Here is a 20,440-nt window from a genome sequence, read left to right as displayed (position 1 = left end):
TTCAGAACTATGCGTTTTACTAATTTTCTCGACGCATACATATTCGTATGCATTTATGTTGAAATATGCAAAAATATGTACTGAAAAATTCGTGAATCGATAGCGGGCGATTTTCGGAGGAAAATCATCATTACCTACATCGTAGTAATGCATTCAATTTACATGTTTTTAATTATTTATACGTATGAATTTTGAAAAGTTCAATTTAGGAGTACATAATTACAAGATAACTAGGTGTCGTTAGATGTTCACACACAAACCTATGATCATTAATTCATTCATTCGAGGTGACGAGTAAACCACACAAAAATCAACTGCAATTTTTTACTTAATTCGCGAAAAAACGTCTGTAAAAATGAACAACCAAGAAGAAGATCCAAACGGAGTCGTAATTTCTGGAATATCCGGCGCGTTTCCAAATAGTGAAAATGTAGAGGAATTCAAAGAAAATTTATTAGCTGGAAATGACATGATTTCTTCGTTGACGAGAAGCAAAGCAGAAGGTACGTAATTAAAGAAGTACCGATATCTCTATTTTAGTATAAAAGGTAAAAATGGTAGCTCATTTTCGAAATTGAAGGGGAAAATTCAGTATATTTTTGACTACACGGGGGTTGACCTAATAAAACATCAAAAAACTAACAAAATCTCTTTATCCAACTCGTAAATTGAAAAAGATATGGCTATGAACTGGTTTAAGGCGCGAACTGGGTCGGTTGGAGGCCCTTGGCAGAGGCACCGAATGGGGCCCTCAAACTTTTACGCCCTTCCTCACCTATACATATATTCGGATTCAGCGCAAAAAATGCTATAATTAGGCACCAATTTTAGCCATCAGTTTTCTCAGCTGAAAGTTCAAAAAAATTGTGAACTTTCGAGCTTTCATTGAGCTTTAGAGCAGCAGCTGCGGATCAGCAGACTGAGTGTTTTCAAAATAGGGGTATGTATACTAACTTTTAAGACCATCCCCAGCTTTCAGTTATTTCGGTCCAATCTCCGAAAAATTGCAAAAAAAAGAATAAGTAGTACCTATGTATTACGAATTGAAATATATTTCAAATTTCATTTTGTAAAGTTATTGATGTATTTCGAAACTTTCTGATGAAAAATCGAGGCTTTTTGACAATGTTTTGGCAACAAAGTACATACCTACCTACGCATTTGTTCAAAATGGGAGAAATGTTTTGGTCATTGACATTTTTTTTCAGGCAAAAAAATGGGATTTTTAGGTGATTTTTAGGAAGGGAATGGATACTTCTTGAATTTTTTTATGAAAAAGTTACAATTTTTGGCAAGAAACGAGGCTATTTTGAAATTTTGACAAAAAGTGAGACTCTTAGCTATTTTTCGCGGAAAGGAAGATTTTGACTATTTTGCATTGTCGTGGCGATGTGGCCAGTTGAAAAACAATACAAAAGCTTTCAAAAATTCATAATTATTATACCCATTTTGAGAGATAAAAAATGATATTTTTTATGATGAGTCCACCTATTTTGTGGCTCCACAATTTTAAAATTTGAATACCTATTGGGTAATTAAAAATTTTATTTATGAAATTAAAGAAAAGCAAACAGTCCGAGCGAAGCGAGGGCAAGAGTTTGCGAAAACTCATGTTTAGGTAAAGCAAGTGAAAATAGTATTGGTATTTCGGGGCCCCTGGAGATCACCAGTCAACATCATAAGCCAGTCCGCCACTGACAGGTTTTCAGAAATATATTCTAATATTCAAAAAGTCTGATTGATGCACAGGAATTCAAAATAGCTACTCCGATAAAATATAATTTTGAAAATTCATATTTGTCCGCTGACTTAATTGGTAAATGTTTGAAAGAACCCAACAAAGAAATTATGTGAATGGGGTTCATCAGTTCAAAACAGCATGAAAATTTTTTAGTCAAGGCATATCACTTACGATATCTGTATAAAGATACTAATTTTTTTTCAATTTTTTTTAGGGTGTTTATATTAATTGCAAGATTATTACCTACACCCGCGAAAAAAGGGGGTTAGATTTGGTTTCTTAGATTGATGTTTTTTAGTAGGGTTATGAATTTTCGGATTTCAGAAGGGTTGTCTGGGATGGTTATTGAATTTGGGTCTATTTGAAGAGATAGGTAGTCTTGTTGGCTGTAATTTAGGGCAGGTGAATAGTAAATTTTGGGTGGATGTAGGCTCATTTTCGCAGAATTGACATTGACAGGGGGTTTTAAGAGTTTTTTGATAGAGATGGTTGTGCATGTGTGGTTTTAGAGTGACCTATTCGTAGACCCGAGTTATAATTATTTCTTCTATTCTGTTCTTCCAGGGGTAGATCGTTTTTTTTTGTGCTGAAAAAGTTTGTTTGAGGTCTGTGAGGACCAGAAGTTTTGCCATCATTGGGCAGAAATTTTTTTTTGAAATTTAAAGGTAGCGTCATTTCATATTTTAAAAAAAATGTTTAATCGCGTCGATTTGCAAGTTTGTATTCATCATTCATCGTACTCACTTCGGTTTAAAAGAAGAAAAGAATGATATCAAAACCGTTTAACTTCGAGAATCCTTGAATTTGTTGAGGTTGGTCCTCGAAATCTTTTGAAAATTTTACAAAAGGAAAACAAGAAAAAATGAAGAGGGCATTCTCAATACAAAGAAAACTGAGATCAATTACTTATAGATAATATTATTTCCTATTCGGCTATTCTGTTCCAGCACACTAATGCCTTATGCCTTGCCTACATATGTATACTCATAATTCAAAATAAGTATGATTGTTGAAGCTAAAAAGTACACACATCTACCAAATATCCAAGTTTTATTTACACGTTATACAGGTATAAAAGTTGGCTTGGTGAAAACCATCGATCGTTTTGATTACTCTTTTTTTCGGATCACTCACAATCAAGCTAAATGTATGACCATTGGTGCGAGGATGTTATTGGAGAAAACCTTCGAAGCCATTCTGGATGCAGGTTTGCACTTATTAGTTTTTTTTCCCCCAACAGAATGTGTTTACTTTACTTATTTGTACATATTACAACACTAAGGTTATAATCCTGAAGAAATAAAAGGGAAAAATATCGCGGTCATCTGCGGAGTATGGGATACCAACGATGAAGGAGACCCAGCATGGGACCAGAAGCCGGATAATTATATCGACATCTTTGGCAGGATGAGGTTCATGCTATCCAATAGGATTTCCAATTGGTTGGATGTGCATGGTAATGACGTATTTTTCATGGATTACATACCTATTTTTCAACATTCGCTTAAATCTTCACCTCAATCACTTAATGTGTTCTACGTACCTACCTATAACACTTGATAGGCCCCAGTTATCCTGTGAACACAGCTTGTTCATCGTCTCTGTATGCCATTGACCATGCCATTAAAGCCATTCAAAGAGGACAATGCGAAGGAGCAATTGTGTGTTCAACTAATTTATGTTTATCAATGGTCGAGCTTTTTAAACATAATCCCCTTCTTACCAGTAAAGGAAACAGTGCGCCGTTCGATGCTGATGGTATGCCACTCACTACTCAATTTTAACGCTCAGGGGCCCTGATTTGGTTATTTATTTTTAATCGCTAACCCAATCTGTTAATTTCACGCTGAATTTTTCAGCTGGCGGTTACGTGAGAGCCGAAGCAGTGGTTGCATTTTTTCTCCAAAGAAGAAAAGATGCACGAAGAATTTATGCTAATGTGATTCACTCGACAACAAATAGCGATGGTTTCAAAGAAGAAGGATTCGCATTTCCTTCAGTTGAGTCGCAAGTGAAATTATACAAACAATTTTACGAAGAAATAAACATGGATCCGCGAAAAATCGCGTACATCGAAGCTCATGGGACAGGAACAAAGGTAGATACAGAAGCGTCCTAATGATCCCCCATTAAACGCATTGACAATTATCTTTTTTAATGAAAAAAAATGATTTTTTTAAAATTGTGTCATACAAAAGAATCACTCGAAATGTTCGGGTGGACATCTCGAGTCGGTTCGGAAGAGTTAATATTAGTTTCAAGGTTATTTTTCAACATTCTTACAAAATAAATAATTTTTTTTCAAAAAATCATAGGTACATACTTATTTGAAAAAAATAAATGATGAGAAATTATAGTGGGGGCACATTAGCATCATATTTCGAAAATAAAAACATTTTTGGCCACCCAAGCTTTTATGATTAAAAATTGTCAAGAGTGGTCCCTGAGAACTACCACCCCACAGATCCCTAGCTAAATTTTTTATGGGGGGGCTGAACCCCCCAAAATGGGTTTTTGCTCGTTATCTTTCCAGGGTCTGATTTTATCGAAAAAATAGTTAAATGTACTTAAGTTCTACATTAAATTATCTACAACTTTTGCCAGAAGATTTTTTTCATAGGATCAACAGGAGAGGAGGAATAGCCTAAGAAAATTAGCACAAAAAAAAAGGGAGATCATAGGGAAAAGCTTGAGGGCAAGCTGAATTGGTATACTGGCCAATTTTTATACCCTGAACAGTGAACACGAATCCTTGGTGTCCCCACCTGTCCCTAGTAAGCTTTCCCCCAATCGTGGGCTTTGGTCCTCCAAATGTGCGATTGATTGACTGTAGCTCCACACCTTAAGTATTATGAAGTTGGTTCATAGGTCATCTGATCGGAAATTTGACGTAGAACAATTTTCATGAACCCTCTTTTTGGGCTAGGGACGCAATTTGGGAAGATAGAGGTGAAAGAAAAATTGTGGTTTTTTCGCTCTTGTCGCCGTTCAATATTTTTTGGGGGGAACAACAGTCCAGTCCTACTTGAATCAAAGTATTTGAGATTCTGCGTTGATCTATGGCTATTGCTGTAAAAATCCAAGACCACTTTTGGGGTTCTACAGAGCGTTTGAAAATTTGCAAATCAATTATTTTTGAATACCTAAGTTCGTGTTTTGAAATTTTTTTTCACATTAATCATGCTAAAATCTTGAAAAATATAATTTCTGATACATACTAAGGAAATATTATGGAACGCAATGGTGCCAATTTATTAGTCATTATTGCCAATATCAAAAAATAAAAAAAAATTCATAAATTTTTGGCTATTTTTTTTCAAAGTTTTGAAATTGGCAGTACCCAGTGGCTGAAAAATCGGCACCACCGCGTTCAAAAATATTTCCCCAGTTTTCATTGTAGAATTCAGGCTGGAATGATATCTTTCAATATTTTTGCTAAATTAATGCATTTTTTTTCAACAACAAAAAGAGTACAATCTTACATGATTAATCATAAATTAGTACAGTCGGCCCCGCTTATTATGGTCGCGTTTGTCCGAGGCAATTTGATTTTATTAAGCGGGTGATTTTATAAAGCGAACTTTTGAAAAAAACACAATCTTCACATAAAATGTATTTTTTGATAATTTTGGCTAAAAACATGACTTTTTTTGACAATTTCAACAAAAGTTGGGATTTTTAAATAATTTTTTCAAAAAAGAAACTTCTGTACCTACAATTTTGGCAAAAATTTGACTTTTTTGATAATTTTTCATTGTTTTAGCAATAAGATTTTTTGAACATTTTGGCAAAAAAACAGGTGCTTTTTGGCAATTTTTACAAAAAATGGAGATTTTTTGATGAATTATGACACATTTTGATGAAAATAGCGAAGATAACGAGTCATGAAAGGAGAAATGTCTCACAAATTGATTTTACTAAGCGGGGAACTTGATTACATTAAAGGAGTGATTTCCTGTGTAATTAGGTACAAAAAATTGGGACCAAGCCATTTGATTACATTAAACGGGTGATTTTATTAAGCGGATCCATAATAAGCGGGGCCGACTGTACTAGTTTGGATCCTTAATATAAGTAGTTCTAACTATAATCCAAAGGCTTGCTTCTCCAAAGCCTTCGATGCCCATGAGGGTGCATCAGCTGGATTGCTTCATTGTTGATGTGGCTGTGTAGGCGCTTCTCATGGGCATCCGCATAACATTCACGAACTTCATCCACATAGGGAATACTCAAATCTGCATGGGTATCGTCATTACGTGAGAATCTGTGTGCATTCACAATCATTCTTAGTATGAAATTTTGCCTTCTCTGTATGACCTGGCGATTAGACCTTTTTGCTCAGCCCCATAGCACCAGACCATATGTCTAGGTAGGTCGGATAATCTGTTTATAGACCAGGATTTTGCAGCTCAGGTCCAGTTTTGAGTGCCTTCCAATTAGCCAATATAGTTGCCACATCTTTTTCTTCATCTGGTTGGACTTCATTTTCACATGGACCTACCATGATAATCTGGAGTCCAAGTGCATTCCCAGGTGTTTAGCTGAGTCAGTCTGTGGTATTGGCTTGCCTGCAAGATCAGCCCTCATAAAGCTGTTGGCATGACAAAGTGTGAAGAGCACGTGCCTCAACTTTTGATGATTCAGGGCAATCCTCCACTTTCTTGTCCAATTGTAAATTTTTTCCAGTGACTTTTGCAGTAAGCTGTTGGCACTGCTCTGGTCTCTGCTCACAGCCAAGACTGCAGTATTGTCTGCAAACATTGCTGTGGTAGTACATATGTAGTATCATCAGTAGGGAGATCTTGAGTATATAGCAGGTATGAGAGGGGGCTATGCACTACCTTGTGGTACTCCCTTCTGGATCTTGCCAAATTCAAATTGTGACAAGGCCTCTTCATGACTGACTCTAAATCGCTTCTCCTTCAAGTATGACTCAATCAGTCAACAAAGGTTGCCTGGAAGAGTTTTTGATAACTTGTAAATCAGTCCTTTGTGCCAGACTGTATCAAATGCATTTGCAACATCCAAAAACACCGCCGAGCAAACCTTTTTCTCCTCCAGTGAAATATTTGTGAAGAAAAAACTTACAGCACACCCCTTCCTGAAAATTTGAAGATTCCCAAATTTTGAGTCAAAGTCATTCTCACACAACACTCTTTAACCCAACACTAAAGCAAGCCCAAATACCAGATTTGAATGAATTTTGTTGAAATGTATCCAGCTGAGATGACCTTATAGTTCGGTTTAAAAAAATATATCTGTATGTAATTATGTATACCTACATTACTTGTATTATGAGACATGTGAAAAATCAATTTTAATTATCAATGATACCTACGTATTATAGGTAGGAGATGTTGTAGAAGGAACATCAATAGAACAATTTTTCTGCGCTGATCGCAATACACCCTTGAAAGTGGGAGCAATCAAGTCCAATATGGGTCATGGTGAAGCATCTGCAGCACTGTGTGGTATAACTAAAATGATCGTAGCTTTTGAATCGGGAATTATTCCTCCAAATCTCAGATTTAATACACCGAATCCGAACATTAAGGGATTATTAAATGGAAATCTCCAGGTAACGTAGCATTCTCAAAATTTGTAGGTACTCGAATTATTCATTCACAGCAAGTGCCTATACGTACTTATTAAATATTCATTGCGAGAATTTATACATATAATACTTTTGATAAATTTATATCAAAGATTGTATCAAAACCAACGCCATTAGAAGGAGAGTATTTTGCGTTGAACTCTTTTGGAATTGGAGGATCGAATGGTCACATTGTGTTGTCACCGCACACTAAGGTGAAAAAAGAAGGTGATTTGCCGAGTAAAACAATACCGCTGTTAATTACAGCATCTGGAAGAACTGAGGAAGCTGTTGATTGCATCTTGGATAATGTAAAACTATACCTAAAAGCTCAAAAACTAACAAAGTGAGTGATTCAAAAATCATGGTTTAAGAATGAATTCTTCGTTTTGCAGGTGGATAAGAATCATGATAATGCAGAATACATGGCACTGTTCCACGAAATTTTTAAAAATGATATAAATGGTCACCTTTATCGAGGATACGTACTTTTACAAAAGAATAAAGAAAATAATATATCTTCTAAAAAAGTACGTATATCTAATACAAAATTTTTAATATGTACCAATCTATAGTAAATAATTGTGGAAACGATGGCCAATAAAAAATATTTTCAGTTCTTCAGCGGCGAAAAACGACCAATTTGGTTTGTTTTCAGCGGAATGGGATCACAATGGCCTACTATGGGAAAATCCTTGATGGAAATACCCATCTTCGCTGAATCTATTCAAAGAAGTCACGATGTTCTGCTATCTAAAAAGATCGATTTGATAAAAATTATTACAGATGATGACCCAAAAATGTTTGATAATATTTTAAACTCGTTCGTAGGAATAGCAGCCATTCAAGTAAGCACCTTGCACTATATTTAGATTGAATTCAGATAAGTACATACATATAAAGCGATTTATCACAGATTGATTTCTAATACACGAATTATTATTTAACAGATAGCTTTGGTAGATGTATTAAGAAAATTGAACGTACAACCAGATGGAATTGTAGGTCATTCTGTTGGGGAACTGGGATGTGCATACGCGGATGGATGCTTAACTGCCGAACAAATGCTTTTGGCAGCCTATTATCGTGGTCTGGTTTCATTAGAAACTGTATTCATTCATGGTACTATGGCAGCCGTTGGTGAGTAATAAGCATGACGCACAAAAACACCCTACAATATTCGTCGCATCGCATAGGTATTTACTGCAAAGTTCACACATTTGTAACAGGTGAAAGTTACAATCACGTGAAAGATATTTTACCTCCTGAGATTGACATTGCATGCCACAATGGCCCCACCAGCTGCACTATATCCGGGCCTACAGAAATTATGCAGGATTTCATAAAGACTCTACAAGAAAAGAAAATATTCGTTCAGGCAGTCAACACTTCAAATATTGCATATCATAGTCGTTATATTGCTCCAGCAGAACATAAGCTTATGTCCTACTTGAAAACGGTTAAAACTTCAATATTAATAATATTAGCTACTATGTATTTCAGTATTTCACCATTGCAGCATAAACACAAACGCCACATCTACTACAGCTGATATTAAGATTACTTATAACGCTTTCTTCTTCAGATTATTCCAGATAAAAAAATTCGTTCAAAAAAGTGGATATGCACATCTGCCCCCGAACATGAATGGGATAGCGATAAAGTGAAATACGCTTCCGCTGTGTATTACACGAATAATCTGCTCAATACTGTATATTTCGAAGAAAGTTACCATCATGTTCCCAACAATGCTGTAACCATTGAAATAGCACCTCACAGCCTACTAAACGCGATATTGAAACGCTCATTACCAGCAACCGTCGATAATATTCCATTAACGATGAGAAATCATGAAAATAGCGTCCTGTGTTTATTGAACGCTCTCGGAAGGTAAGTAATCAACCGCATGTAATATCCTGGAATAATCCAAAGATTCACTATTTGTACTTACCAGGACCTAAAATTAAAGATATTTTATACTCTAGTACATATAAATGAAAATTGACTTTCAAAATACGAGTAAGTATTATATTCAGTACAAGTCAGCTAGGCATTAGATAAATGTAGGTAAACAACAACAATAATACCCAACCAATCAATGAAACCGCAACATTGGTCGATTGTGAAAAAAAATATCAAAGGATTTCGACCAAATTCAGTAAAGACCTTCACTTTGTGTTCAAAGTCATGATAGAAGAAATTTTAACTCTGGGGTTGCACTAGAGGAGAGATACCCGATTCGCGCAAGTGTCAATTTATTTTGCCATGGCAAAAGGTGAACAAATGGCAAAAAAACTACTACATAGTGAAATGGCAAAGTTCCAGCCAATGAGCGACGAGCACTTGAATTTTGCCTGTTAAATTGCCACAATGGCAAAAATTTCAGCCAATGAGCGACGAAACCTGACGAGATTGACAAAAAGTGAACAAATGGCAAAAAAATAGTTTTTTTGACATTACGAATCGGGAGGGAGGGCGTTTTCGAAAAAAAAAATGATTTCTTCGCTCTAGCCCTCACCCAACTTTTTTTTTGATTTTTTTTAATTTTTTGAAAAAATAGTTTAGTCTGAAAATACAATATTTGAGATTCCAAGTCAGCCTAGGATACTGATAAAATATTAATGTGTCGTAAGCGTACAACCGTACACGAACGTATACACTTACTTTGGCTGAATGCACTACTAGTTTAAGCAATTTGTTTGATATTTTAAAACTTTTTTGGGGGATGCGTCCCCCGGCATCCCCCCCACAAAAAATCTCTGCATATAAGTGTATCTTAAAGGTAGTTATCAGTAGATCAAAGCTCCTATAAATGAACGCCTATATGTAATTGATTTCATGAATCGTTATGTTTAGGTTGTACGAAAGTGGATGCGCAATGAAACTTAGCACACTATATCCTCGAGTTGAGTTCCCAGTCAGAAGATCTACTCCAATGATTTCTCCTTTAATTAAATGGCAACATACAGAGCAATGGACCAGAGGTGAAATGCATACAGACACTTCGCAATCTACAGAAAGGAAATTTGTGTACGCGCCAAAAAATGAAGATACCGCATACATACAGGGTCACATAGTCGATGGTCGGAATTTATACCCAGCTTTTGGATACTTGGTTAGTATCTCTACCTATCACCAAAGTAAACAGCAAATCACTACGAAATTCAAGAATAAACGAATAATAATGGTTTTTAATTCTAGTGGTTAGTTGTGGAAACTCTTTCCATGATGAAAAACAAGAGCATATCGGAACTTTCTGTTGTTTTTGAAAATGTGTATTTTGAACATGCATTGACTGTTCCCACCAAAAGTAAAAACAGCTTCACTCAGTATTTCGCTGATTTCAAGTCTAAAAGTTAACATACTGTACTGAATTATGTTTTAAAATGGTTCAGGTGCCATCCGCTTCCTCATTTCTATTCATGAACGCACCCAATATTTTGAAGTGAGAGGCAATAGCGCCATTGTAGCAACAGGAAAAGTGCGTACGTACGAAAACGCTAACAAGGAAATGATTGATGTAACACCATGCAAAACATGCACCTCAGATTCTAATTCCTTACCAATGAATAAAGATGATTTCTATAAAGAACTTCGATTAAGAGGATATAATTATAAAGGATTATTCAAGAACGTCGAATACGTGGATTATGATGGTAATTGTACCTGCACTGTTTTATCAAAATAATACCTATCCAAGTACATCACAAATTCGTAGTACCTACAATTCATTCTGCTATGAATAAGTTTCTTCTACTTTTAGCTTTTCAATTTATCAAACGCAGAGGCGCACTTACATAGGTAGGTAGTAGGTAGAAGGTACTTACATCATTGACTTTTTAGATATGGACTGCTAGCGGTACATAAGCCAATGGTCTTGAACATAGTTTATCAGTAAGTCGCGGTTTGGCTTCTGCGCATGCCGGAATCTGAAAATAAATAACGTCGCATACCAAGCGACGACGAGGAGACTGTTTTACCTCCCGCACCTCCGTGTAGCCGTACGTGGGTAGCATAACGTCATAACACAGCTGGCGCATGCGCAGAAGCAAAACCGCGACTTACTATGTTCAAGACAATAGCCGTATGTTACGCTTATGGGCCGCTAGCAGTCCATATCTAAAAAGTCAATGACTTACATACAATAAATCGGTATGTAGTTCTCAAGGGAGGTCGATTTCGTCTCTTTCATGTTTGATTCTATATATAGACACTGGACCTGCGTATAAGACAACCAACTGCAGGCCGAGGGGAATGGGAACGGTAATGAAAACTTGTGTAACGCAAATTTATCCCGCTGGGTGCTCTTTGTAGCGCTGTACTCGATTTTGCAGGCAACAGGGAAAAGGGAGGGTTGTGTAGTCCGCGAGGAACTCCTGACTGCGCGCGCAGCCAAGAGTTCCTCGCCGACTACACAACCCTCCCTTTTCCCTGTTGCCTGCAAAATCGAGTACAGCGCTGCAAAGAGCACCCAGCGGGATAAATTGGCGTTACACAGGATATTTTGCCAAGATGGCTGCCAGTTGGTTGTCTTATACGCAGGTCCAGTGTCTATATTTGATTCGAAAGTAGGTAGCTAGGTACCTATTTATTTTCTTATCCATCAAAATTCAAAAATAAGAAAGCAACAGTGAAAAATCGCTGTTTATATGATCTTGTCAAGTTGAAATGACAAAAAAATATTTAAAAAATAAAAAATTCAAATATTTTCGCATCAGTAGGTATAGGTAGGTACATACATACGAAGTATTTTTCGAAAGTTCTTAAAGTCCATTCTGAACTGAAAAAACTTTATGCATGTTTTTTTAGCAAAGGGAAAGGGCAGCATTTTTTCTGCTTAGTGGCGCAAAAATGCTAAATTTGCCCCAAATTAGACAAATCGTTTTTCCACAGGAAAGTATGGAGAAGTTTCCTGGAACAATAATTTTGTTTGTTTTATGGACGGAATGGCACAGATTACTCTTTTACAAGTAGACACACGAGATCTCCTGATTCCTACATTCATAAGCAAAGTAGTTATTGATTTTGCAAAACATTACAATGCACTGGAGTCATTAGATAAAGAAAATCAAAGTAGGTGTATTTTTGTGATGTTCGTAAATTCATTATTTGATTAATTCTGAGGTAGTCATACCTAAATATCTGATCTTTTTCAATTGTACCTACATATCAATATTTCACAGAATTTCCTGTTCATTTTCATCCTTATCACAACTTGCTATCTTCTGGAGGCATTCAAATGAGTGGCTGGAAAGGCAGTGAAATTGCTCGTCAAAAAAATCGAGCTAGTCCTGTTCTAGAAAAAAATCAGTTTGTACCTTACATAACCGAAGAAGTAAATCGATACATACTCAACATTTCTGTATGAAATAATGAATAAATCAGCTTTTAATATTTTTTAGCAAATGAATTTACGTGAAACGATCAGAATTTGCGTTCAAATAGCATTGAAAAATGCAAACGTAATGAAAGCAATTACCTACGAATTACTACATCAAGACTACGATCCAGAGGTGAAGTATATCTCTGCAGAAATTGCAGATGCCCTGAGTGATTCGCCATTAATCGAGGTATCTACCTATATGTATTATTATAACCTATTTCTAGATAAGTAAGTTGACAAATGAATGCATTGACAACAAATTTAACAATCTATCAACATTACGGTGGATAGTGAAAAAGAAAAATTGGAGGATTCTGACCAAATTCAGTGAAACCTTTATTTTGACTTGAAAATCCGACATAGGTATTTGGTTTTATGAAATCCGCAATAATGACCAAAAAATTGACACCACTGCATTTCGAAACGCTTCCCTGGTTCAAAAATTATATTTTTAGATGTTTTGGCTGAAACAGCGGAAAATATTTCAAAAGAAGAAATTTTCAAACAACGAATTTATCAAAAACAAGCAATTTACAAATTTTATGAAAACTTGCGAATAAAAGTGGTCTTTGGATTTTGATGGCGATCAAATGCGATCTTTTGAGACTGGGCGGGTTTTCCCAAAACAGGTTGAGTAGGGGATAAAACTAAAAAACCACAATTTTATCAAAAGTGTCCCATCTACATATGAGGACCCTTATCTGCCATCGTCGACGGCAATCTCCGAAGCTGGAGTTTTTTCTCTGTGCGTTTCAACTTAAAATTAAGGTCTTCTTAGAATTTTGTTAAATTCCCCAGAATTAATTATTTTTTCTTGCGATCCAAATCAAACTTCAACATTTCAACATAGAGTCATGACCTACACATAAGAAACCAGACCCCCTTTATAAATTTTGCCTTCACAAAATCCCACGATAATAATAAAAATTCTCTGATTTATTCAGCCAAATGTCAACTTGATAATCAATTCAGAAACAGTAGAAGAAAGCAATGCACAGGATGGAATTACGGTATCAAATGAAAAATTACCACAAGATAAAAGTGCAATATTGATCACGTTATCGAACATCCGTAATCAAACTAATGTCGGTATTTATAATCAGATTCTGTGTAAGGATACTCGAATATTTTCCCTAACATATGAGTAATCGATTCCAGATCATGAAATCAATTTTAGATACACTCAGAGATGACGGTTTCATTATCACAAGAGAATCGACAACTGAAAATGTATCATTTGAACATTTGGGATTCAATGTTTGTTTCAGCCGAAAAATAAACGACTTGGAAAAAATCATCCTTCTTAACAAAGTAAGTAAGCAATATAGGCCCCTCTACACTTGATCCTCATTTTTTGAAAGAGCCAAAGGTGCGATAAAGATGATCAAATGATCATTTTCATCTCTTATTACGAGTACAATTATAATGTTCTATTTTGCATAATATGTAGAAAACAAAATCTGGACCAATCAAACAAGCCATTCGAGTAAAAAATTCGTCATATTCCTGGATATCCGAAATCCAAAATGTGTTACGCAATCTTGACCCTGAGAAACAAGAAAAACTAATTGTGTATGCTGAAAAAGAACCAACCAGTGGAATATTAGGATTTTTCAATTGCTTAAAGAAAGAAGAAAATGGGACAAATGTGAGGTATGGTATTGCTTTCACAGCCGTAGATTGAACAATGTATTTGTTTAGGAAATTTCATGCTTTGATATTGCATCCAAGGTGTTTCTTCATTCTGGATCCAGATGCTCCTACTTTTTCATTCGATGATGAATTCTACAAATCTCAGTTCGATAAGAATCTCAACTATAATATTTATAAAGAGGGAAAATGGGGTGGTTATTGGAATTTGGAAATGGACCCAATAAGTGATGTGAAATGTGCTCATGCATTTTGCACATTGGAAGAACGTGGAAATCTTTCATCCTTTAAATGGGTTCAAGACTCATTGGATCCTTCAATGTAATTCATAATTTCCTTCATGTATGATGTGTAGATGTATGTAGGTAGATGACATTTCTCCGAAATTACTATGACATTATCTGATTTCGGACATAGGAATACCAACACACACACAGAATCGATGGTCAACGTGTATTATAGCAGTCTAAATTTCAAAGATGTAATGTTGTCAGTTGCTCGAATTTCTTTAAATGATTCATTTTCATTCAGTCGCTTAGTAGAGGTGAACTTCAAATTTTCCAAGTAAATTTGGCCTTTTCAAATGAATTTACCGCTGATTTTTTTTGTTTATTCTAGAGTTACTTAGGATGTGAATTTTCTGGTAAAAATGAAAACGGAGATCGTTTAATGGGGATAGTGCGTGGTAAAGGAATTACAACAGTGGTCGAATCATTACCATATTTGACTTGGCCAGTACCAGATAGTATAACCTTAGAAGAAGCAGCCAGTATTCCAGTTGTATACGCCACAGTAATTATTAAAATCATTATTTCACAGACCTGGACTCGCTTCTTGAAATTGCCATCAAACAAAATTACAATTTCATTTCATTTGCAGGTCATTTATGCCTTCTTCTTCAAAATGAACTTGAAAGAAGGATCTTCAATTCTTATACACGCTGGTAGTGGAGGAATAGGGCAAGCGGCCATTAACATTTGCCTTCATTACAAATGCAATATATTTACAACTGTTGGTACTCGAGAAAAAGTGGAATTCATTAGAAAAACATTTCCTCAAGTAAGTTGTTGATCACTGAAAGTGAACTCGGATCAAGAGAACTTGAAAACTTCCCGAATGTGTACATTTTCTACAACTGAAATTGATTTTTTGACAAGGTGTTTAACAAGTTTGACAACATGAGATTTGTTGGATTGTTGCAGAACATATCTTTATCAAGAATCTCAACCATTTTTAAACAGGGAAATGTCGAATGTAGTGAAGGGGGTCAAACTTATTTCATGTCAATGCTTTAAATTTCAAAACATTAAAGGGAGAAAAGATGGACACTTCAAATTTTGATTGAAAACTAAAAAAAAAAAATGTTTTGACAATGTATGTAGACAAAAAGTAGGAAAAACAGTAGAAGCGAAGTTGTTGAACACCCTGCCGATCTTGGAACTCCCCCCCCCCAACTATAAATAGATTATGCTAGCACAACACACCACGAAACATAATGTTCAGATTCCAGAAAGTCATATCGGCAATTCTAGAGATACTTCATTCAGAACCATGATAATGGAGGAAACACAAGGTAGAGGAGTCGACGTCGTATTAAACAGTTTAGCAGAAGATAAACTCCGAGCATCAGTGCGATGTGTGGCAAAAGGTGGACATTTCCTGGAAATAGGAAAATTTGACATGGTCAAGAATAATTTATTAGGTATTAAATCAACACACCAAAGCATTTATGTATTTTCATAAACATCGCATAAAATGTAGGTACTCGTAAAATGAGTAACACTGATGGCTTTCCCTAACTCAAATTCATAATTCTTTTTTCCAGAACTAGGGCATTTCTTAAACGACATCGTATTCTATAGTGTACAATTGGATGTTGCGGCACTGAATAGCCAATCTGAGATCACTGTTGGGATTTTCAACAAACTAAAAGAAATGCTTGATCAAGGAATCATAAAACCAATTCAAAGAACAGTGTTTCAAACCAATGAAGTAGAATCTGCTTTCAGGTTTATGATAAAAAATTTTGTTGCACAGTAAAAAAAAAAAATGAAAATTTGAAACATTTCCTACCTTGTGAAATTATTTTAGATTCATGGCATCTGGAAAACATGTAGGGAAGATAGTGATCAAAATTCGAGACGAGGAGAGCAATTCGAAAGCCAAACCAACATTAATTCGTCTGAAAGCAAAACCCCGAGTACTTTGCCAAGAAAATAAATCATACGTAGTTGTAGGTATGTAGAATGAGCTTTGTTAGTTAGGTACCTATCATTCTACAATCACCAAGTACCTAATTTTCACACTGACTAAATATAAAATTTCAGGAGGATTGGGCGGATTTGGACTAGAGTTGATTGACTGGCTGATTACCCGTGGAGCGAGAAATGTTGTAATAACTTCTCGAACTGGTATACAAAATGGTTACCAATCATACAGAATAAAAATTTGGCGATCATACGGAGCCAAAATAGTTATTTCAACAGCAGATATTACTAAAAAATCAGAAGTAAAGAATTTACTAGAGATGGGCAACGCCTTAGGTTCTGTAGCTGGAATATTCAACCTTGCAGTGGTAAATTAATCTACAATTAGGTAAATCAATTCAACAGACCATTGCACATTATCTCATAACTATTCTAATAATTTTCAGGTTCTCGAAGATCACATATTTTACAAGCAAACTGTCGAGACATTTAGTACTGTGCTGGATCCAAAAGCAATTGCGACTGATCATCTTGATCAGTTGAGCAGAAAAATGTGCCCACATTTAGAATACTTTGTGGTATTTTCTAGTGTAATAGCCAATTATGGAAATGTAGAGCAAACAAACTATGGTTTTGCAAACTCTATTACTGAAAGAATATGTGAAGCTAGACAAGCTGATAATTTACCAGCTTTAGCTATTCAATGGGGAGCAATAGGAGAAGTTGGAATAGTTTCTGAATTCCTTAAGCATAATACATCTGTCACTATAGGTAATCTCGCACATTTTATATTAATTTCTCCACTTTTGAAAAATTGCCGATGGGTAGTTTAAAAATTACTTCAGGAGTACCTAAAGTTTAAATAGTTGGGTATTTCTTACATAAACTTCTTCAACATATTTCAGGAGGATATGCTCAACAAAAAGTGAAATCTTGCTTGGAAACCATTAATTATTTCATGAAACAAAAAAATCCTGTCGTTTGTAGTAGGATTATAGCTGAAAAACGTAAAACTGATTCTGATATTATAACCACAGTAGCAAACGCACTAGGTATAAATCACAAACTAGGCATCTATACAGGCTAATTAAGTAGACAATCTGCAAATGAATTTTATCATCTTTTTTCTTCTAAATATAGGAATTAAAGATTTAAAAACTATAAGCCTATCGTGGACTTTGCCCGAACTTGGAATGGATTCGATTCTGGGAATGGAATTGAAACAGATACTAGAAGCAGAATTCAACATTTTTCTCACACCTGAAGACTTGAGAACCATGACCTTTGCAAAATTATACAAGTTAAAAGAGGGAGATAAAAACGTATTGGACTCTGGTATGTATTACTTCATATAAGTAAATCACAAAAAGCAGTAGTACTTACGGCAAGGAAGATGCCCCAGTTGACATTCATCGATTTTGTCAACTTTTACATCATTGGATAGAGCAAATTGGATGATATTTTCGGCTGCAGCTCAAGTCGATATTTTGATTATTTATTGTGATTTTTCGGTTTTCACGTAGATTGGGAATTTCTTGGTAAGATAGGTGAAATGTCGCCGTTCCAACATTTGAGAAATTATTGGATACCTCTAAAACAATTTCTGCGAGAAAAAAATCCACATCAATGAGTATCTATTGGAGATAAAATTTATGTATCATACGAAATGTGTAGAGGAAGGGTGGGCCTTTCAAACACGATTTTTTTCAGAATTTGTTATCGCAATAGTGAGGGTAAAATTTACAGAAGAAAACTTCGAACCACCTAATCTTCGACTGAAAAGGACGACAAAAATTTGTTTCGCCAAAATGTGTATTTTTAAAAATTATTACCCCAGTGAAAATCGAAAAATCACCATAAAAAATCAAAATGACGACTTCAGCAGCTGAAAATTTGGTGTTAGATTGTAAGTACTTACCTAGGTACTATAGATAATGACTGATGAATATTTTGATTTGACAAAGTATACACTTATACTCGTAGGTACAGCAAATAGGACTTCTACACAACTACAATTCTTCCTCAATAAAGAAATCAGTGATCAACTTGTTCTTAGAATACCATTCCTTGATGGAAAAATGCAACAGCCCATTTCCATAGATGAAAATCCAACTGTTTTTGTATTCCCAGGAATCGAGGGTTTGTTCTACACGGCTTACAAGCAACTCCTAAATCATGGTTTACAATTATTTCTACCAATTTCTTTCGCAGGTTTAGCATTGACAATGGAACCATTGGCTAAAAATTTACCTGTGCAGGTGTTATGCTTTCAGTACCACTTCGTTGAAGCGAAAGATTTTATTCGCGAATTAAGCAATCATTTTTCATCTGTAAGTGACAAGAATTTGTTACAACAACGAGAACAAATCTGGCAAAGGAAGTTTACCAGCAGAAGATTTTTTGAAACAGACGAATAAATTTAAAAAAGCATTAAAAATAAACCACTGGACTAAATTTCCAGTACGGAATTCAATTTTTTCAATTTTGTCAATTCAAAATTCGTACGCACCTAATAATTTAAAAATTTGATCACATGAAGTAAGAAAAAACTATTTTTCAAAATAGGTACCCATTTCCTATAATCTGGTGGTGTATTTTTGAATGCACTTCTGATCTTTCGATAATTTGGTTCCAAGGTGTTTTGCTAGTGAGGGGTACTACCCTTGTGAGACAACGTGTGTTCTGACTGGAGCCATTAAATTTTTCATTTTACACAATTCCGAGTCGTAAAATTTTATGTCTCAATTCCACTATGTTCCACTATTTTCAGTACATTTTGGAGAAACTTCCCTCCGAACAGAAATTCAACATTATTGGGCATAGTTTTGGAACAGCAATTGCCATGGAGGTAGCCGAAATATTGGAAAAAAACGGAAGAACAGGTCACATCTGGCTACTGGATAGTTCACCTACAGTAGTGAAAATGGGTATCACGCAAAAAATCGAAGAACATGCTCTTTTAAACGATGAAATGATACAAAATCAAGTTTGCATAAGAGTTATACAGACATTTATGCCGGGATTGCCAAAAGAAAAGGTGACTATAATGATGTCACATCATGATTTCAGAATTCAGATACAAAAAATAATCACGAACTCCATGATATGATTTTTTTAGTACCTGAAGTATTTAGAAGCTTCGCCCAACTGGGAATCCAAGAAAAAAACATGTTTTTCAATGTTGCCTGGTGGAGAGAAAAACGAAAAATCCATGCATTACTTATTAGATAAATCGTACAGCATTCTTAAATCAATACCCGGCTATGAAAAATCTCATTATCGGTTGCAATCACCAGGCGTTTTGATAAGATGTGTCAAAAATGAATTAGATTTGCCTTTAGATGATGCATATGGTTTAACGCAGGTAACTCTACCTATCTCCGAACCCTAGACGTATACATAATGATTGACAGATTGAATAAGTGCTTTTTACGATTTAAAACATGTACATAAATAATATTAATTTGAAGACATTCTAATCATTTAAATCTTATTTTACAGAACTTTGAAAACCCAATAGAAGTTCATAAAATCGACGAGGTGGATCATTTTTCGATTCTGCTGCATCCGAAGACAACTGAAATTATAATGAAATCTTCTGCATGGAAAAAGGACTGAACCATTACATTACTATACCTACACATTACACATGATTTTTACTTCAAGTTGATAATTGATACATTTTTTGCACTGTTTGAAATAAATCTTTTGTTAGCATTGTTTCAAAAGCTTTTCAATACTTTTTCTGCTACAGAGCGAATTAATTTCGATTCAAATGAAATTAATGAGGCAGAATTCATTTTTTGTTAAAATGCTGATAAATAAAAAGACTTTGAACGAATACTAATTGTCAGTGTGGACCAATT

The 20,440-nt window shown here is 35.2% G+C and overlaps 1 protein-coding gene across 1 annotated transcript; it reads left to right on the top strand.

The window, feature by feature from the left end:
• Positions 1-215: 215 nt before the first annotated feature.
• On the top strand, positions 216-20,239 carry LOC135842714 (fatty acid synthase-like). Its single transcript, XM_065360304.1, has 37 exons — positions 216-503; positions 2,811-2,948; positions 3,024-3,197; positions 3,305-3,499; positions 3,601-3,839; positions 7,089-7,319; positions 7,448-7,645; positions 7,730-7,864; positions 7,952-8,182; positions 8,285-8,474; positions 8,564-8,793; positions 8,920-9,224; positions 10,191-10,449; positions 10,536-10,644; positions 10,730-10,990; positions 12,228-12,407; positions 12,518-12,669; positions 12,737-12,904; positions 13,662-13,802; positions 13,876-14,028; positions 14,168-14,370; positions 14,449-14,688; positions 14,785-14,911; positions 14,986-15,159; positions 15,247-15,426; positions 15,871-16,069; positions 16,193-16,376; positions 16,459-16,604; positions 16,695-16,942; positions 17,021-17,345; positions 17,480-17,626; positions 17,715-17,909; positions 18,558-18,713; positions 18,786-18,904; positions 19,345-19,611; positions 19,693-19,938; positions 20,076-20,239. Exons 1-37 carry the CDS (start codon positions 356-358, stop codon positions 20,190-20,192), a joined length of 7,110 nt encoding a protein of 2,369 aa, XP_065216376.1. The 5' UTR covers positions 216-355; the 3' UTR covers positions 20,193-20,239.
• Positions 20,240-20,440: the final 201 nt, after the last annotated feature.

Source organism: Planococcus citri, chromosome 4 (assembly GCF_950023065.1).
Source record: "Planococcus citri chromosome 4, ihPlaCitr1.1, whole genome shotgun sequence".
Classification (NCBI taxonomy): domain Eukaryota; kingdom Metazoa; phylum Arthropoda; class Insecta; order Hemiptera; family Pseudococcidae; genus Planococcus; species Planococcus citri.
Note: the sequence above shows the minus strand (reverse complement) of the source record. Positions and strands in the feature narration are given on the sequence as shown.